Source organism: Thalia democratica, chromosome 8 (assembly GCF_965202585.1).
Source record: "Thalia democratica chromosome 8, ktThaDemo2.hap1.1, whole genome shotgun sequence".
Lineage (NCBI taxonomy): Eukaryota > Metazoa > Chordata > Thaliacea > Salpida > Salpidae > Thalia > Thalia democratica.
Window position 1 is genome coordinate 9,179,607 of NC_139172.1, and position 18,011 is coordinate 9,197,617.

Consider the following 18,011-nt stretch of genomic DNA (forward strand, 5'->3'; position numbering starts at 1 on the left):
TTTTATTCAATTTTAAGCTACGAAAAAATGAAAGAAAAAATTGTAAACGGTTCTTTCTGGCAGCTATGGTGATAACTATTGACTAGTATTATTACTTAAAAATAAAATTTTTTAACATTCATTTGTAAAATTGTTGCTGATTGTTTTCTTATAAAAAAATATTATACTATTTCAGCTTATTGTGTCAACCATACACCTCCTGATTTAAAATAACTATGCAAATCTCAAAAAGTATGATTGCTAAAATTAAAAAAACAAAGTATACTTAAAATTAAGCAAAAACATAAATTTAAATTTAACTACCTTTAGATTTTATATCTGTGCAATAAAAATCAGTGAAGTATTAAATTAATTTTTGATTCAATTTAGTAAACATACACATAATATAAATTAAGCAAAATATTTTTTATTTAATAGTTTTAGTCTACACAATAACTGTAGACAAAAGTTTTTGTTTCATTTATTCACTTAACACCTAAAATATTCAGTATTTTTAAGTTTGTTTAAAATTTGAGTTGGAGATGTTGAAAGTAGATTCTTTTGAAGTTCAACCTGCCACTATTGAATCTGCGTCTCAAGATGCCTTCCAAGGGTCAACTTTTACCTTTAAAAAACCCATGTTAGTTTTGAATTTAGTTTTGGTGAATGTTTTTAACTATTGTTTACTTCTAGAAGTATTTTTTGTAGAGTAAATTGTAATTCGAATTTATTCTAAAAGTTTTATAAGTGAATCAGTATTATTGTTTATATTGTATGGTTAAAGAAATTTTTTGAATGTGAAATTACAATTAAATGTGTTTGTCAGCACAAAATAGTTAAAAATGTTGTTACAAAATACTGTTCTAAAACATGCTGGTATTTTAATTACAATTTTTGTTTAAGTTTTTTTATTGAAAATCTATATCAAAAACTATAGACTAAAAGTTTTCAACTACAATTTCTTGAAAAGTTCCTAGGAACGTCTTCGCATAAATAGTTTATAAAATGGTTTAATATAAACTAAAATGAAATTATAACCTTCTTAAAAGTTGAGGATGAAGTAGAAAAATAAAGTTAATGTTTTTTCTTCATATTTCTTAAGAAATTTATTGATCCACTTTAATTTTTGTTTAATTTTATAAAAAACTTTCAGTTAGATAATATCTACAAATAATGACAAATTGATAATAAGGTACAAAATGTCATAAAAACATATAAACATTTTCGTTCAAACTAAAAAAGTGTATAACTAAGTAATTTTTAGACCATGTTAAATTCAAATGAGTTAAATAATTTACTGTCATATAAAAACATTATGATTATATAAATTTTATATTTATATTTGCACATTTAATATTTTTTGTTATTGTATACAAAATATTTTATTACAGATATGTAGAAATTAAAATACTGATTTTATTATGCGGCTAATTTAAGTTTTGTGAAAAAATAATGTTTTATAAAACAATAAAAACAAATTATACAGTAATCTTCCTTTATTCTACCAACATATGTTTCTGTGTGTTAACGAATCAACACACTTCAACTGGGTTCTGTAAAAAAATAATTACTCTAATGAGAGAATAGAAGCATAGAATAAAGTAGGTGTATACATGTTTTCATTAAAATAAGATATTTTCTACAGATAATAGTTATTAATAGGTAAAATACTTTATATTAAATCCGACTGTTATAAAACTATATAGTATTTGTGATTATTAAGTCTAAAATAAGTAAAGTAAGCTAAATTACACAACAAAAACAACAAATCATAATATAAACAAACAACTCACGTTAATGGGAAAGATAACTGATTCAAATTTTATTGTTGTTAACTAATGTAAAATACACTCATCACAACCAACAATTACGTCACAATGTAAATGAGGCTATTTAAACTATTTAATTTCTATTGCAAAGAACATTAATTTAGTCTTTATGTAATCTATTTTTAACAAAAATAAAAAATTAACCATTAGTTAGTGAATCAATAAAATTTAATAAAACTTAACGACGATGAAGGCAATAAAAGTAACAGAAACTCGATGTAACATGTATATTAAATATTGAATGTTTTTAATGATTGAATCAAAGCTATATAGAATTAGGAAGCAAATTTAGTTCAAATGTAAAAATCAAAAATGAAAAAACTAAATTTTAAGAAAAAACAAAACACAAAAAAAAACAAAATTGTTATTGGGCTTACAATGTACTGACCGATAATTAATTTACAGCGACATACATAAAATCATAATGACCTAAATTAAATATATATTGTATTTTATAATTAATAAAATAATTAATTTGTAAAGTAGGAGTCGGCTGATTAATTTAAATATCCCATACAGATATTTTAAATATTTAATAAGTAAATTAGGTTATATATGAAAGTTAAAATTTAAAACAACAAGGTAGTCATATGCTAAGTATAAAACATAATAGCAACATTGTGCATATTTACTTCCTGCTGCAAAATAGGCCCATATCTTAACTAATTTGTTTATAACTTTTAGTTAACTGCGTTTTGTTAATTTTAAAAGAAGTAGTTAAAATACCCAAGACAATTTCTAAAATTTATTTAAATGATTTATCAGCTTTTTATCTTTTAGTTCACATAATTTGTTTGAAATAAATATCTTATTTGCTAAAAGTTGTATAAAATTTTATACATAGTATTCTTTTTAAAGTTTTGTGCAATGCATTTTAAACCTAGGACAGTTTTTAAAAACTACAAAAATTGTTTACAATTTTTTAAAGGGTTATGAATGGGTGTAAGTAAAAGTCCTCAAGCTAAATTGTTTTGATATCTGTTATAAAAATTTTAAAGGTTGCATTTTTTATAAAAAAAATTATACAAACAGGTTTGCTACTTATTAAATTACTCACACTAAGTTTTACTGGTGTTTAAACTTTAAAATTTTAAGTATTTAATTACGATTACATTGTTTTGAAATTTTATTAAATCAAAATGTATTTATTAATTTGAAGTTTAACAAACTTTTTCATTATAATACATTTAAAAACTCTAACTGTTATCAAATTTTTAACTTATAAGTTTCTATAGGTTATGTAGTGTATTTTGTACTGAAATTTGTTATTTTGTTGTTTACAAATTGTTGATTGTTTATGAATAAAAATTAAAAGTATTAATTTATGGGTAATTCTTTATAAATAATCTTGTCCGATAATTAAATTGAGTGTACATACTTCAAAACTATATTTTTAGTTATTATACTAAAGTTTTAGAAATATTTGTAATGTTTTTATAAAATTATTAAAAATTCTTACTTTATACGTTGTATGGAGTATAAATATTTGAAAAAAATTTACAAAAGTATGGATTAAATTAATTTGGTGTTATTTATTTGGAAACTTTCATTAGATATATTTAAAAACGTGAAACTTGTTATATTACTATACCTTTATAAAAATAACATAAATTTTGAAAAAAGTTTTTGATGAAAAGCTATAAAACTTTATTTGAAGCGTAATAAATGTCTAAAAACTAATTAGATTTTTTTTACTAAAACAAACATTTTAAATAGATAAGTATGGTATTAAAATTTTTAAAACTCATTAACATTTTTTAACAAGTAATAGTTTTTCGTAACGATCGAAATGTAAAACAGTTTCTAGTACTGTATTGAAAATACTTATTTAAGATTAAGCTGTAAAAAATAGATAGGACTGTAAGAAATATATTAAAAAAAACATGATCACAAAGTGCAATAAATTACAACTTATAATTAAAATTGACGAGCTTTATATACCACTTGCAAATTATATTTTACCTGTTATAAGCAGTTTTTATTTTTATAGTTTTCTTCTATATGCTTAATATTGTATAAATCAATGTTTTAAAAGTTTTTTCATGCAAAATTAAGTATTTTAAACGTTAAAAATCTTTAGATAAAATAAGTATTAAAAATCGCAATAGTCATGGATTTCTATAGAAATAAAGTTAGTCAAACAAATAAAAACTTTTAAAAAAGATTGTTGTACAAATAACGAGTCAGTTATTATTGCATTTAAAAGTTAAAACTATCATGGTGATTACGTTAAATAAATTACTTATTATATGTTTTGATTTTTAGAAAACAAATAAAGATATCTCAACTACTAGAGGAGAAATAATATATTTAATCTTTCAAAACTTTATTGTGCAAACTAAGTTTCGGTCAAAGACCTCGTCAGTGCTTAAGTAAAAAATCTAAAAAGATATGTAGCAGTGATGGAAAATAGTGTTTAAACAATTAAATAAAAACCATTTTTTACTTAAAAACAAAACTAATTAAATTTTAACCTTAAGGTTGAATTTATGGTAAAGTTTAAACTTTAGTTAAGTTTCGGAATCAATATAATCGTATAAGTAGTATTAAGAACCTATATGTAGGCTTAAATTTATAATAAATAATTTACTTTATAATGAAACAAAATTTATCGCAAGTTAGAATATTAGATATTTTTTATGTAATTTAATGTATTTCTTTTTGTGTATCTAATTTTTATATTTAATAGATGGCAGTCTGATGAAATGGTCAAGTTTTGTAAATTGTGCCGCAACAAATTCAATCAGCTTAGAAGAAAACATCATTGCAGGTTTGAACACTTTTTTATAAGGTAGTTTGACACTTGTTTGACATACAAGGTTCAACTTTGCACGTTGAACCTAAAGTTGGTCGAAAGTGCGAATATGTATGTTAAGTGAGAAGGACTATTGAAATTTCAAAATATGTTTTTTTTAATGGTGTTGAATAGACATATTTGACATTCTTGTGTTTAAATCTTAAAAACGAAAATAAACTATTGAGAGTTTATTTTTGGTTGTAGTATTAGTTTGTATTAATTACAAAGTATTAACTTAAATTTTAAGATTAGGAACAAGTAAAAGTTAAAAAACATTAGACATAAGTTACTTATTACTAAAATTAAGTTAAACTAATTAAAATTAGATTTAAAATATTTAATTTGTTATTTAGTAAGTATAATTAAGGTGTAACATATCTTATAACAAAATTAACGTTTTAACTTAATGTTAAGAATAATTTTTTTTTTGATTTGGAATTCTTCGATACACAACTGTAATCATTTAGTTTAAGTTTATAGCACTTTTTAAAGAATTGGTCTTGTACGTTGTTTTCGAAAGACTAACAAAATGAAGTCAACTAAATAAAAATATCAAGTTTAAACTAAACTGCATTCGCTAATACGTGTTTGTGATAGGTCGTGCGGAGGAATATTTTGTAACAAATGTTGCCTGGAGAAAGTACCGTTGCCACAGTTCAGTTTGGACACGGAAAGAGTTTGCGACAGGTGCCTGCCGATAGTCTCCTGCGTCACCATGTCTCATTCCCACAACCCTGTTTGTTGCCTAAACAAAATTTAAACTAATGTATTTTTAGAAAACTGAATTATTAGTGAAATTTTGCATATTACTTTGGTTTAATATAGACTTAAGTGAAATACTATTAAACGTAATTGTTAAAATAATTGAAATGTTTTTTGCCAATAAATATTTATTAAATTCTTCTTCTAACAGGATTCCTACTTCCCTTGATTTCCCATTTATTTTTGAAAATTTATAAAATAGCACTTAATTTTATTAAAAGATAGATAAAAATTTTAAGATAATTCCTTGAGTTTACATTTTTTGCCTAGTGTTGGACAAACTTATTACATATACAATTGCTTTAAACTATATTCATTTTGTAAGAAAATAAATTACAGACTTCGTATGTGTCAGGGTAATTCATTTTTTTTTATTGACAAAATGTAAGTTTTTGTTAGTTCAAATGCTTCTAATTTTTCTAATTATAAGAATTTTTTTTTTAAAGATTACTAAATTGTAAATTTTTCTCTTAATAAAAAATTGCTTTGTAGCTTTACTTTTACTAAATTAAGGCAATATTAAAAAAATGTCAGAATTTATCTGTAAAAATTCAAAAAATTTCTAAAATTTAAAAATAATTTAATTTAATTTAAATAACCATTTTGCTTTACTTTGCTACGGTTATTAAGTAAGTGTAAACTTCTTTCTAAAAAGTTAGCTAGCACTTTAAAAAGTAGAAAATGAAGTATGTGTGTAGTGATTACATCCCAATTCAAGCTGATACAACTAAACTTCTTATGATATTTTCTGAGACAATATCTAATAAAATAGTTTGAAATTGAAGTGATTTTGCACATACTAAAGTGTCATATTATTAATAGGCTACGCCAATACAACCAAACTAAATTGTTTTACTTGGTTATAAGCCTAGTTGTATGCGGACCAACAATGGTTAGAAAATTGTTAGTTTAAGTTGTGGCATGTCAGTTTAAAGTTATAAAATTTTGCGCACGAACGCTTATTTTAGTGTTAAATATTATGCGTTTATTAGCAAAACAATTAGAGCATTAAACTTATACAAAATTTAAGTAAATGGTGTAAAAGTTTTTTAAGATTAATAAGAGTTTAGTATAAAACTAAGCTTCATTAAAAAGTCTCATAAGTTATAAAGTTCACGTTTAGATAGAAACTTACTGTTAACTGGTTCCGGTAGATTACTGTTTTTAAAACTATGAAACATAAAGTTAATGGTATTTGTAGGAACAAATTAACTAGAAAATACCGATTTGGATTTTAACACACTTAACTTTTTTTTAGATATAAGTTTTAAGTTAGAGAATTCTTGAAACATTTTTTATAACTTAGTAACTGACTTTAAATACTTTTATACTTAGTTTGTATTTTTTATTAAACCATAAAAAAACAGTGTGAAATTTTGAGTTATTACAAAAACTAAACTTAACAAATTAAAACAAATAAGTAAACTACCAGCAAGTTTTCCAGGCATTGTTAGTTTGTCTCATACAATTTTGTTTGTTTATCAGGAGTTTCATGTGGCGTCAGCGTTGGGTATAAGTGAATTGTGCCACCAAAATCCCGCCTTGGTGGTTGAACTAGGTGGAGCCCAAACCCTCGTTTACCTGTCGACTAAAAACAACGAGAAATCAGTCAAAACTCTAGTTTGTTCCTTTTTTTTAGTTAACTTTGTATTTGAACCGGTGTATTGTATATTTTTATTTCCAGGAGCACATAGCAGACGGAATACACGCATTAGCGCTTCACGAGTCGCTCGTTGATTGGCTCGTTTCAATCGGCTGCTTGAATTCGATTGGCTCAATGATGAGGGAACGGGAAAAAATCAGGACAGTTTCTTTGTGCGACGCGCTCAACACGCTTCGAATATTCGTAAAACGAAGCCATCAGTTTAAAGTTAACGGTGATTTTTTTTTGTATTTTGTGTTTCATAACTAGCAAACTTAGTTTTACAAAATGTTAAAGTTTTATATAACTAAACATTTCAGTAAAACATGCATGGAAGTTAGTCAAATAAATTAGTTTTCAATAAACACGAATATCTAATGTACTTCTTTATTAAAAGTTAAACAGAAGAATATTACCTCATTACACAGATCTTACAAATCATTAAATTTCCACAGCCATCAAAATAAATCTTCTTCCCTCACTGGCGTCGCTTGCATCGAGCAGGGACGCTAGCGTGTCGCTGGTGGCAACTTCGATAATCTGCATAATATCGGAATCGCCGCGCAACCACCAAGCCATCGTCAGCCACCCGGGCATATTGTCCTTCATGCTCAAGCAGGTCGCCACCTCCGACGATGAGCAGGTTTCTTGTTTTCGTTATATTCTCCGTTGAAAGTTGCGAGTACGTGAAAGGATGAGGGTTAAATAAATAATGATGTTGAATTTTGCAGGTAGCCGAACACGTTTTGAAAACTTTGCTGACCTTGTCCACGGGAAACGACGACATCAAACACAGGTTTGTAAAATGGAAGTTAAAACTTAAAATTGCTACTATGTATGGTGAATAGTTTGTAAATTTTAATGAAAACATCGGTAAAAGTCAGCAGAGCAGAAGCCTGGACTTTCGTTTGCCGTGAGACAAGCTCAAGTTTAAACAAAAGGGTTGATCATACCAATTCGATCATCAGACCACAAGTTTCGGTAGACTGAGACTTTAGAAAGCATTATAAACCGTTTGTAGATTGACGACTGCAAGTTTTTCGGTTGTGATGAGTCCTAATAAGGACGAAACCGGTCTCAGTCTACCGAAACTTGTGGTCTGATGATCAATTTGGCATGATCAACCCTTTTGTTTTAATGTGATAGATTGAGAAGTTAATTTTAATTTAGGCAAATGAAAAAAGTATATAAATTCTAATTGTAAAAATTATGTTACAAGCTTTTTTTCTCTGCGAGACAAGAATTTAAGAATATTTTATATTAAACTGAAATGAGTAAAGCATTGCAGTGTAGGAGGTGTTTTTGCCAGAAGTAATGTTTTTTTTATAAATTTTAATTTTCAATAGTAAGAGTATCATTAAAAACTTGTTTAAAGTAAGTGTAAGTTAAAAGACTTGTCTACAATTTTTAGTTTTTGTTAAAGGTCGTATAATACAAGTATTCAAACTAGTATATTTTTTATTATTCGTTTTTGTTTTAACTTAAAGTTTCATAATTGTATGGGTTGAATTGTTATTTGTTTATTTATAATTTATACATTGACATAGTTATTACAGGGTTGCCACACACTCAGGCTAGTTGGAATTTTTTTAAATCAAGGCTAACTCAGGATAGTTTGGACATTTTTCCTTTTTCTCAGGCTAGTTTTTATGATTTTTTTTATTATTATTGTTTTTTTCTAGATATTAAGTTCTTTTGTTATTATATTAATTTTTTAAGAAATCAATCATGATTAACAGATTTGTTTTTCAGTTTTTATAACAACCCCCAACGAATATTTGTGGTCCATGTATTTTTTTTAAGGGACAAAATTCTAAGATCTAAAAGCTATTTTAGGCACAAAATTGTTAACAAAGAAAACATTAAAGTGAAAAATAAAATGTTAAACTTGATAACCATTAAAAAACACCGATAAAACGATATTTTAAATACCATTAGCTAAAGTTTGCCAACAGTTAGTAAGGTATTTTTTGTGTTGTTTTCTAAATAAATTGCTAAGCTGAAACTACTCTGAAAGCTCTACTAAAGTTTTTGCTTTGGAAGGGCACCATATGCACCCTGTCAGCATACAGTTGGAAAAAGGAGAAATAAACATTTTTTGATTTCATTTTAAGTTGGTATTAGAAAATCAAGATTCTAAAAAAATAAAGTTTAAAATAATTTATATATGTATACAACTTTAAAGCTGAAGTTATTCTAGTAGGCATTAGTCATTTTGATACATGTTTTATATATTAACAGGGTTGCCACAAAACCTTGAATTCTGGAAAAAACCTGGAATTTGACAGTTTAGGCTAAAAAAACCTAGAGTTAGAGAAACTTTGAAAAAAGACCTCGAAAATCCTGTAATTTTAAACAATTGTTACATGTTAAGTAGTAAAATTTTAATTTAACACTAAAAACAAAACAAAAAATAAATATCACATAGATACTATCACATAGATAAAATATTTTCTTCATCATCAAAAATTTTTTAAATAAAGAATAAAATTAGTTTTACAGTATCTTTATGTTATTATAAAACTTAACACAGTTTTTAACCCTAAACTTAACTTAGAACTATAAATAGACCCAAAAACTTGTACTTTTGAAAGCCTTGAAAAAATTTCTCAAAAACCAGTTGCAACCCAGCATTAATATTTAAAAATCTTTTAAAAATTATCTCTGTATATAAATATTTTATTTCATTTTCACAGTTTAGAAATTATATTTCAAACTTTTTTTACTAAGTTTTTTTGACAATTTAGTTTTTATTTTATCTATAAGTAGATACAACACAAACTTAGTTAAAATATAAGTTTATATTGAAAATAACCATAGTTTTTGATAGAAAAACGCGTAAAGCAAAACAAAACATCTTCGAAAGCTTTAAATCTTAACAAAGTTGTTCTAAATTTTCTTTTTTTTTTATTAAAAAAAGATGACTTGGTATAATTTTAGGCAACAAATAATATTAAGATTTGATATATTTTTTGTATCGTTTGTTTAAAAGAAACAATTTATTTATACTTGAAAAATTATTATATATTTTTGTAAATTGCAAATGCTTTTTTTTTTGTTTTTATATAATTTTTTTTAATACAGTTATGTTTTTAACTATTTTTAATACAATTTAATTCTACAGAAGTTTATACTTAATTATATTTATATAATATTTTTTTTACAAAAATTTTTAAGGTCATTTACTTATTAATTTTTTTGATTTCGTAAAATTGTGTTATCAAGTTACCACATTAAAAATTTTAGTAAAATTTTTATTTAAAAAATTAAAAAATATGGAAATTTTTTCACTAAACGTGCTTAACTTAATAATTTATGCTTAACATTTATTGAAAACCTGGCTTAACTTGAACATGCTTAACTATTATTTAAGATACTATTACTTAAATGTTTATATTTTAAGATAAGTTTGCTATTTTTTTTTATTAAAACATCTATTTAACGTCTTTTTCAATATTATGAATAGTATAAGTTTAATAATAACATATAATTTTTCTTGATAGTGTTTTTAATTATTTTTTAAGTTTTATTGGTACAAGTTTTATAAAGTAGTTTATAAATATTTGCAATTACGAAGCTATTTTTTTTAATATAACCATTTTTAGTAGATAAAATAGAATAACTTTAAGACTAAATATTGTAATAAGAGTTAATGGCTATTGACTAAATTTTTTATAACTAAATTTTGAGTCACTATGACTAACATGTTACTAATGTTTACAAACTAAGTTGTATGTAAAAATACTTCAGCAATGCTAGTTAAAGTTAAATTAACGTTGAAAAAATAATAGACGTATATTTTTTTACCTTTAATCAATTAATGTATTAATGCAATCTTACTACCCCTTTTAAATTTCAACTTTCAATCTTAAGCAATGATGAAAAAAATAATAACCTTATTCCACTTACTTCTGTCTTATAGCAACAAAAAGTTTTAATGATAACTAAAAATAAATAAACAAAAAGAAAAAAACAGCATCGCATCTGAAGACGCGTCTAGTGGGGGGGTTGTTGCGAAAATTATCCAATCAAAACCTCGCAATTTGATGATTATTTGCTACGCAGCAGGAATCGTGGCCAATTTGTCCACTTGTCAACGAGACCAAGTTTGTTGTCTTATTTCGATAAAGTATTTCAACGTTTTGTTATCATTTGATCAATCTGCAAGTTACTGCTGTTGGTATTAGCAAAATGTTCGTTTGCATTTTTTATTTGAAATGACCATACTATTATGCATTAGTACAGCTCAATACGTAACAGCATTAGCATATCTCGTAAGACATAAATTTATATTTTACTACTCATAACAAGTCTATTTTATTTAAACAAAACTATTTCAGCTGTTGCTTCAACCGGGGCTCGTAGCCGTGTTATCCCGACTGACCATGAAATCTGATGCGCTTCCTGAGTACGTGCTTGTGCAGCTGATCAGGTGCCTCGCCAACTTCTCAGCTTACTCCTCCAACTCGTCTGTCCTCGTATGTTTTGTTTGAAATAAGATGGAACCGTGCTAGAGTTTAGCTATAGAAGAAAAATCATTCTAAAAGTAAAATTGACAAAGATTTATTGTTTGCATTTGAAAGTCGAAAAAAAAACAGTTTAAATTTATTTATTGGTACGATTTACTAACTTGTTATAAAAGTACAAAGCCAAAACATTTACTTGTCATTTTTAGAAATAGTTTAACTATGTGTTTATTTTGTAACAGTTGAGCAACATAGACAAGGTAGCTCCACTTTTGAACGATGAAAACAAATCCATTCAGCTTCACACAGTCCGGTTCATGTTGAACTTGATGAAAGCCAGCAAAAAAGATGCCATCGACTGCATTTGCAGGTATTTTGTATTTGTTAAATAGTAACCGTTTGTTTTAAGCTTTAGAATTTATTTCCAAAAAAAATGTCTTAGTTTTTTTCTTTGATCGTTTCTAAAATATTTGTTTTAAAATAGCGGACCTCACGTTTCAAAGTTTGTTCGAAGATTCAGCGAAATTACGTCATTGGTTGATGACGCAATAGTATCAATTGAAAAACTCGCCCCTCCCACTAACATGTGACATTCATTTTTCATAAAAAAAAATTTCATGTCAATGTGTACTTAATTTTTTATGCAAATTATTTTTATTGATTATTTTGTTATGCTTATAGCTTCTATACGCTCACTATTTATAAATTTGTCGCATAGAGTATGTTTTTTATTTTCTTCTTTTCATAATATTTTTTGTTCATTCCATTAAAAAATACTTTACTAGTTTATATAATCATTACGTTCATTGTGCAATAATACCAATTAAGAGTGCTCTTATATTTTAAGCAAATCATTTTTACAACAATTATATTTTCATTCACATTTCATTTTTTTCTTTTTTTGTTCTCTGTTAGCCATTTTTTGAACTACAAATATTTTTGTCGACAGTTTTTAGATGTAATGTACTTAAATTTTTAGACTTTTTTTTTTATCTTGACAAATTTACTTTTAACAGTGCTTTAGATAAGTCAAATTTATTTTTCTCGTTTTTCGTGACACCATTAGAAAATAAACAACTAAAGATAAAAATAAACTTCTAGTTAGGTAAGAGTATTATAGAATAATTACAATGGAACATGTTAGAAATTCACGGCGAGTAAATTTTTCAAGTTTGTTTAAAATTAATTTAAATAATTAAGTTTATGGTTTTGCAGGTCAAATGAGTGAGCCACTATAAGAGATTTATTTGCTGTTTAGAAATTCGTTAAATAGCAAGCTATGAACATATGACATATTGATAAAATCATAGTTTGTAATTATAAAAATTTTTAGTGAAATCTAATTCAAATAAAACAAACGAACTTCAACCTTTTATCAAAAAAATTATTTAGGACAAATTAGTTTATATACAAATTAACAATAGTTAAATTTTGAAAACAAATACTTAAATAAAAACTGCTTTTCAGTCTTGTACATTAGTACTACAAAGCATTTTATAAAAATAACAGTCATGATTTATGATCAATATCATAGCTGCCAAAAGGAGCCCAAAATATTTGTATTAACACTTTGTAAATTAAAAAATACAATGAAATGTTTTAAGAAAAGAAATATATTTATTTAACTAAATATTATACTGTTAACATATACTTTATTAAACAAACTTTTAACTAGTTAAAAGTTTTTGGTAAATAGTAAAACTTATATCAGTATATATATTAAAAGATAAAATAAGTTTATTAATCAATCAATTTAAGTAAAAGTAATTTGTTTATTGCTTAATTTAAAAGGGTTGTGCACAAAAGAGGATTGCAGTTTTTTAAAATTTAAATTTGATATAAGTTTCAAAGTAAAACTTTTTTTGCATTTAACTGGTTATTTTTATCTAATAAAGCAAATTGACACTACCCTAATAAATGGTTATCATTTTCGTTTTCTGCTTCGAATTTTTTTTGGTAGCTAGGATAAACTACAGAAAAACTAAGAAAGTATCAAAATTTGTTACTGTGTTTTTTAAGTTATTTAAAAATTAAATTGAAAAAAGACTCATTTTTGTTGAGACATATATTTTTCAAAAAAAACAATGTCTATAAGTATTTGCAATATCTTTGGTTCAGTTTTAGACTTTGTTAAACAAAAAATTTAGACATGCTTGAATTTATATGAGGCATTTGAAAACTGTCTAAAACACAATGAAACTTTAGTATACCGTTTTTAAGGCTTTTTAAAACACTTAATTATATCTTAAAAGTATTTAAAGATTTTAGAAAATATGATTTTTGTTGGAATTGAGAAAATAAAACTATTCTAAATACATTTAGAAAGCAAAAATATTTTTATTTAAGAATTCCCTTATAAGTACTGAATTGTTTATGAAGAGCTTCAAAGGATGTCAACTACTTATATGTTTTAGATGAAAAATATTATAGTTTTAAAACTAGTGGTACGTTGTTCCCTAGAAAATTTGAAACAAAATAAATATTTTTTGACCTTATCTACCGTTATACGTCGCACAACTTACTTTCAAGCTACTTTGAAAATTTCGGTGACCATAATATGTACAAACCGAGAATTTTGTTTTTGATTTTTTTTGACTTGAGAGAATTGTATTTCTCATAAAAGGCGGTGCATCCGGTGCAAAGAAGTATGAAAAAAGTAAGATTTTTTGAAAAAAGAGAAACAATTGCTGCTTTTTGATTTTATGCTAGCTCACATAATTTTTAAATTACTTTTATTTTAATTGTAAAACTAAAAATAGTTTGTAATTTACTGTATGTTAAATTTTTAGAACTTCAAACGACACATTTTTGAAATAAAACTCTGACTTTATACTGTCTAAAGATCTAATAATATTAGAAAAGTTTAGGTAGCCTAATTTTGTTTTTATTAAATTGGATTGAAAAAAACTAGTTATTAATTAGTTAGAAATTATGACAGTGTCTCTTAATAAATTTAAACTTTATAATTATATTTAAACATATTGTTAATACCAAGTACAAAACTATAGTTATTTACACGCGGCTCAGAAAAAAAAATTGAGTATCATTTTAAAATATTTACTTATACTTTTTAGATTTGTGACTACTTTCTTAAATTAATGTAAAATTACTAAATTGTTATAATATATTAAAAAAGTTATGATAATAACAATGTAGAAAGTTTTCTAAAGATTACAGTTCAATTTGATTAGAAAATCTTATGAAAGACAATCCAGCAACATTTTGGAAACAGACAAAACTACAAAAAGTTTTCCTGCACCTGAAACGTTTTTGCATGATTGCTTTGCACAACATAATAAGGTTGTCTAAGCCTTAAAGGTCTTCAACCTTTTCAAAGGTTGTGAACACTAAATTAATGAAAATATAGTATGTGCACACCAGATTATAAAAATATAAGTTATTGTTAAAAAAACACTATCAACTTTACGTTTTAAGTTTCTAAGTATACAAATAACGTGTTAAGAGCTGTTAATTTAAGTTATAATTAGCTTTTTATAATTTGAACAAGACAAAATAATTGTCAATATAATAAATATAAAAGTTTTTTTTTTTAATACCATACAAAGTTTTCTGAACACAGTAGAATAGTTATTATACCTACTAGTGTGCACAGCCGAAGGTTTAGGCTAAACTACTTTCAACAATGATTGTAGTTTCGACCTTGTTTTTGGATTAGGATTAAATATATGACTTGTAAAGATTTAAGAAGCATATAAGTATAGATTTAACTTTAATTTGTAAAATTTCGATCTTCTGAGTATCAGTTTATTTAAAAGAAGTAACTTTAAATACACAAGTATCAGAACCCATTAGAAAAGTAAGCTGGCTAAAATTTTAGGATATCAAATAATTAGCACCAAAATTGTATACAAAAAAGAATCTTAAAAAAGTAAAGAACTATATTAAATAACAAAACTAGAGTACAACATAAACTTTAGCTTTCATCATACTTTATATACTTCGTACACTTTAGACTTAAAATGAAAACAATATGTTTCGATATTTTAAAAGTCTTATTATATACAATTATTAGGTATACTAAGTATTAAAGTTATATCTTATTAATAAAATAAATACAAAAATAAAACAAGGTAAAAAATAATGTTAATAAAAATTTTAAATATTAACTTCTAATTTCAAACGTTTACTTACCCTATACAATACCTGTATGTTTAAGAAGTAGATCAAAATAAAAACAAACTAACTAAAATAACGTTAATGTATACTAATTTGTAAAATATTTAGGTTAAGCTGAAATAAAATCAACAGAAAGTTCTCTCTTCTATCATCATTGTCTCGAAAATCCAAGATGGAACACCAACATAAAAGCTCAACGTGGCTGATGAACATTATCAAAGCTTGAACTACGTATGTATTCAGGATAATTCCACTCTAACAAATGCTTATCAAAAGTTTATGAAATTGAATAGATTTATATATGTTTTTGAATATTTTAAATAATATAAAATAAAATTTACATTTAGCAAACTCTTAATTGTTTTTGAAGTATCTAATGTCAAATATATATATATAATTATATTATATATATATATATGTATTTTACAAATCTATATATATATATATATATGAGAGAACTAGCGAATTACATATGGAACTTAAAAGATAACAATACAGACTACAAAATTAAATGGGAAATATTAAACAGGACAAAATTAAAATTCAATACTAAATTCGGCTGCAAACTTTGTAACTTAGAAAAAATAGAAATCGAAAAATCAGATAAGAACGTAACACTAAACAAGAAAAGCGAAAGACAAAACATATGCATCCATTATCAAAAATACTTTTTTAACAAAATTAAAACCAACTAAATATTAAAACAAAATAAAATCGAAGCGGCAAACACGAGTATTTTATAGCATTTTATAACATTTTTCCCAACAGCTTAAAAAATTTTTCTAATAGCTTAAAACATTTTTCCAAAATAATCTTTTTAAACTTTCCTAAAAAGCATAGAATAATATTTACAGCGTATTTCAAATTCAACTAATCGTACAATAAACTGTACCATTACTACGTCATAATTACTATAAAAAATTCTAAAATCGAAATTTCTGTTCACTATTATAATAAACTACAACTCACTGAAGATCACATGAAATTTTACATTTCAATGTGTGAAACAGCTGTATGAATTGTAGTTTTTATATAATTAAATAAATAAATATATATATACATATATATTTGTAAAAATTTTAAGTCACATAAGGTAGCTGTTTCAAACTTAACTGCACGAATTTATTTTGTACTTTGCTTATTGTACTTTAAATAAAACTAGTTATTATTATTTTAAGTAAAAATAAAGTTTTACTATGTGACTCTTGCTTTTCATTTATTAAAAGTTCAAAAAACTAAAATTTCGTTAACCTTTATAATATTTCTACAAAATACAACCGATAAAACTTTATTCGTAAACAAGACAATGATTTTAAAAAAAAATCTAAATGAATTTAATTATATGTACAAAGTTATTTGGAAATTTTTTAATAATTGAAAACTGTAGAAGAATATTTAGTATTCAATGCAAACTAAACAGTACATTTTATAAAGATATTAGCTATCTATTAAAAGCATAATGGATTATTTTTAATCTACTAAAATTAATTTGTTACTTTAACTTCGTTTGTATTCAAGTAAGATAAACTATAAAACTTTTAGACCTTCAAAGCTTGCTTGATTTATCCATGTCGTACTTTTTGCAATCTTATTACAATTATTGCAAGTTTATTGTCCATATGATGGACCTAGGCATCAAAACTCAGGCCACTTAAACAGAAAGAGACATAACGAAACAAATCAAAAATAAAAATTATACAAAAATTTCATTGTTTAAAACAATAGTGAAAACATATTTCAATAAAGTAGATATATAAATTTATATACTAACATAAAAAGCAAGTTTTTTAACCGCAAACTTATACTTATTAACGCTTTAATGTAAAACGATCAATCGTGAAAAATCTAAATTTATTGACTAACAAAATAATAAAAACTTAAAGCCTCCAGCACATCAAAATAGAGTGGCCAGATAAATAATCATTTAACATATTGAAAAAATACTCATCATTAATGATTAGTAGAAGAAGGGCGCTGCTTTAAAAATCGAGTTACCGATTAAGTTAAATCTCAAAATTAAATCAACAGTTAATAAAAAAAATAACTATTAATTTTACTAACAAACATTTTATTTAAATCAAACTTTTTTAACTTTGATCGAAATTCTTTAAATTTTTTGCAAGAAATTAATTCATTTGGAAGTTTATTCCACATTTGAACTGACCGATAAAAAAACTAATTTTGCCAAACCTCATTATTGAAATGATGTCTGCATGTAAATTTTTTGCTATTTCCTCTCAGTAAGTAATTAGTTTTATTCAAAAGTTGGTTGTATAAAAATTGTAGTTTCACCGTTAACTAGTTTAAAAAAGTAATGAGGTCAAATTCAAGTCTCCTATATTCTAAAGATTTTATTATAAGTTTTGTTAATCTATCAAGGTAAGACGTATAAGAGATAT

At 24.7% G+C, this 18,011-nt stretch overlaps 1 protein-coding gene across 1 annotated transcript; it reads left to right on the forward strand.

The window, feature by feature from the left end:
- Window positions 1-489: 489 nt before the first annotated feature.
- LOC145842499 (uncharacterized) lies at window positions 490-12,332 on the forward strand. The gene is made up of 11 exons (XM_082949953.1): window positions 490-619; window positions 4,498-4,578; window positions 5,203-5,341; window positions 6,853-6,987; window positions 7,052-7,244; window positions 7,465-7,652; window positions 7,741-7,805; window positions 10,986-11,115; window positions 11,350-11,487; window positions 11,718-11,845; window positions 11,960-12,332. Exons 1-11 carry the CDS (start codon window positions 522-524, stop codon window positions 12,063-12,065), a joined length of 1,401 nt encoding a protein of 466 aa, XP_082806079.1. The 5' UTR covers window positions 490-521; the 3' UTR covers window positions 12,066-12,332.
- The last annotated feature ends 5,679 nt before the right edge of the window (window positions 12,333-18,011 follow it).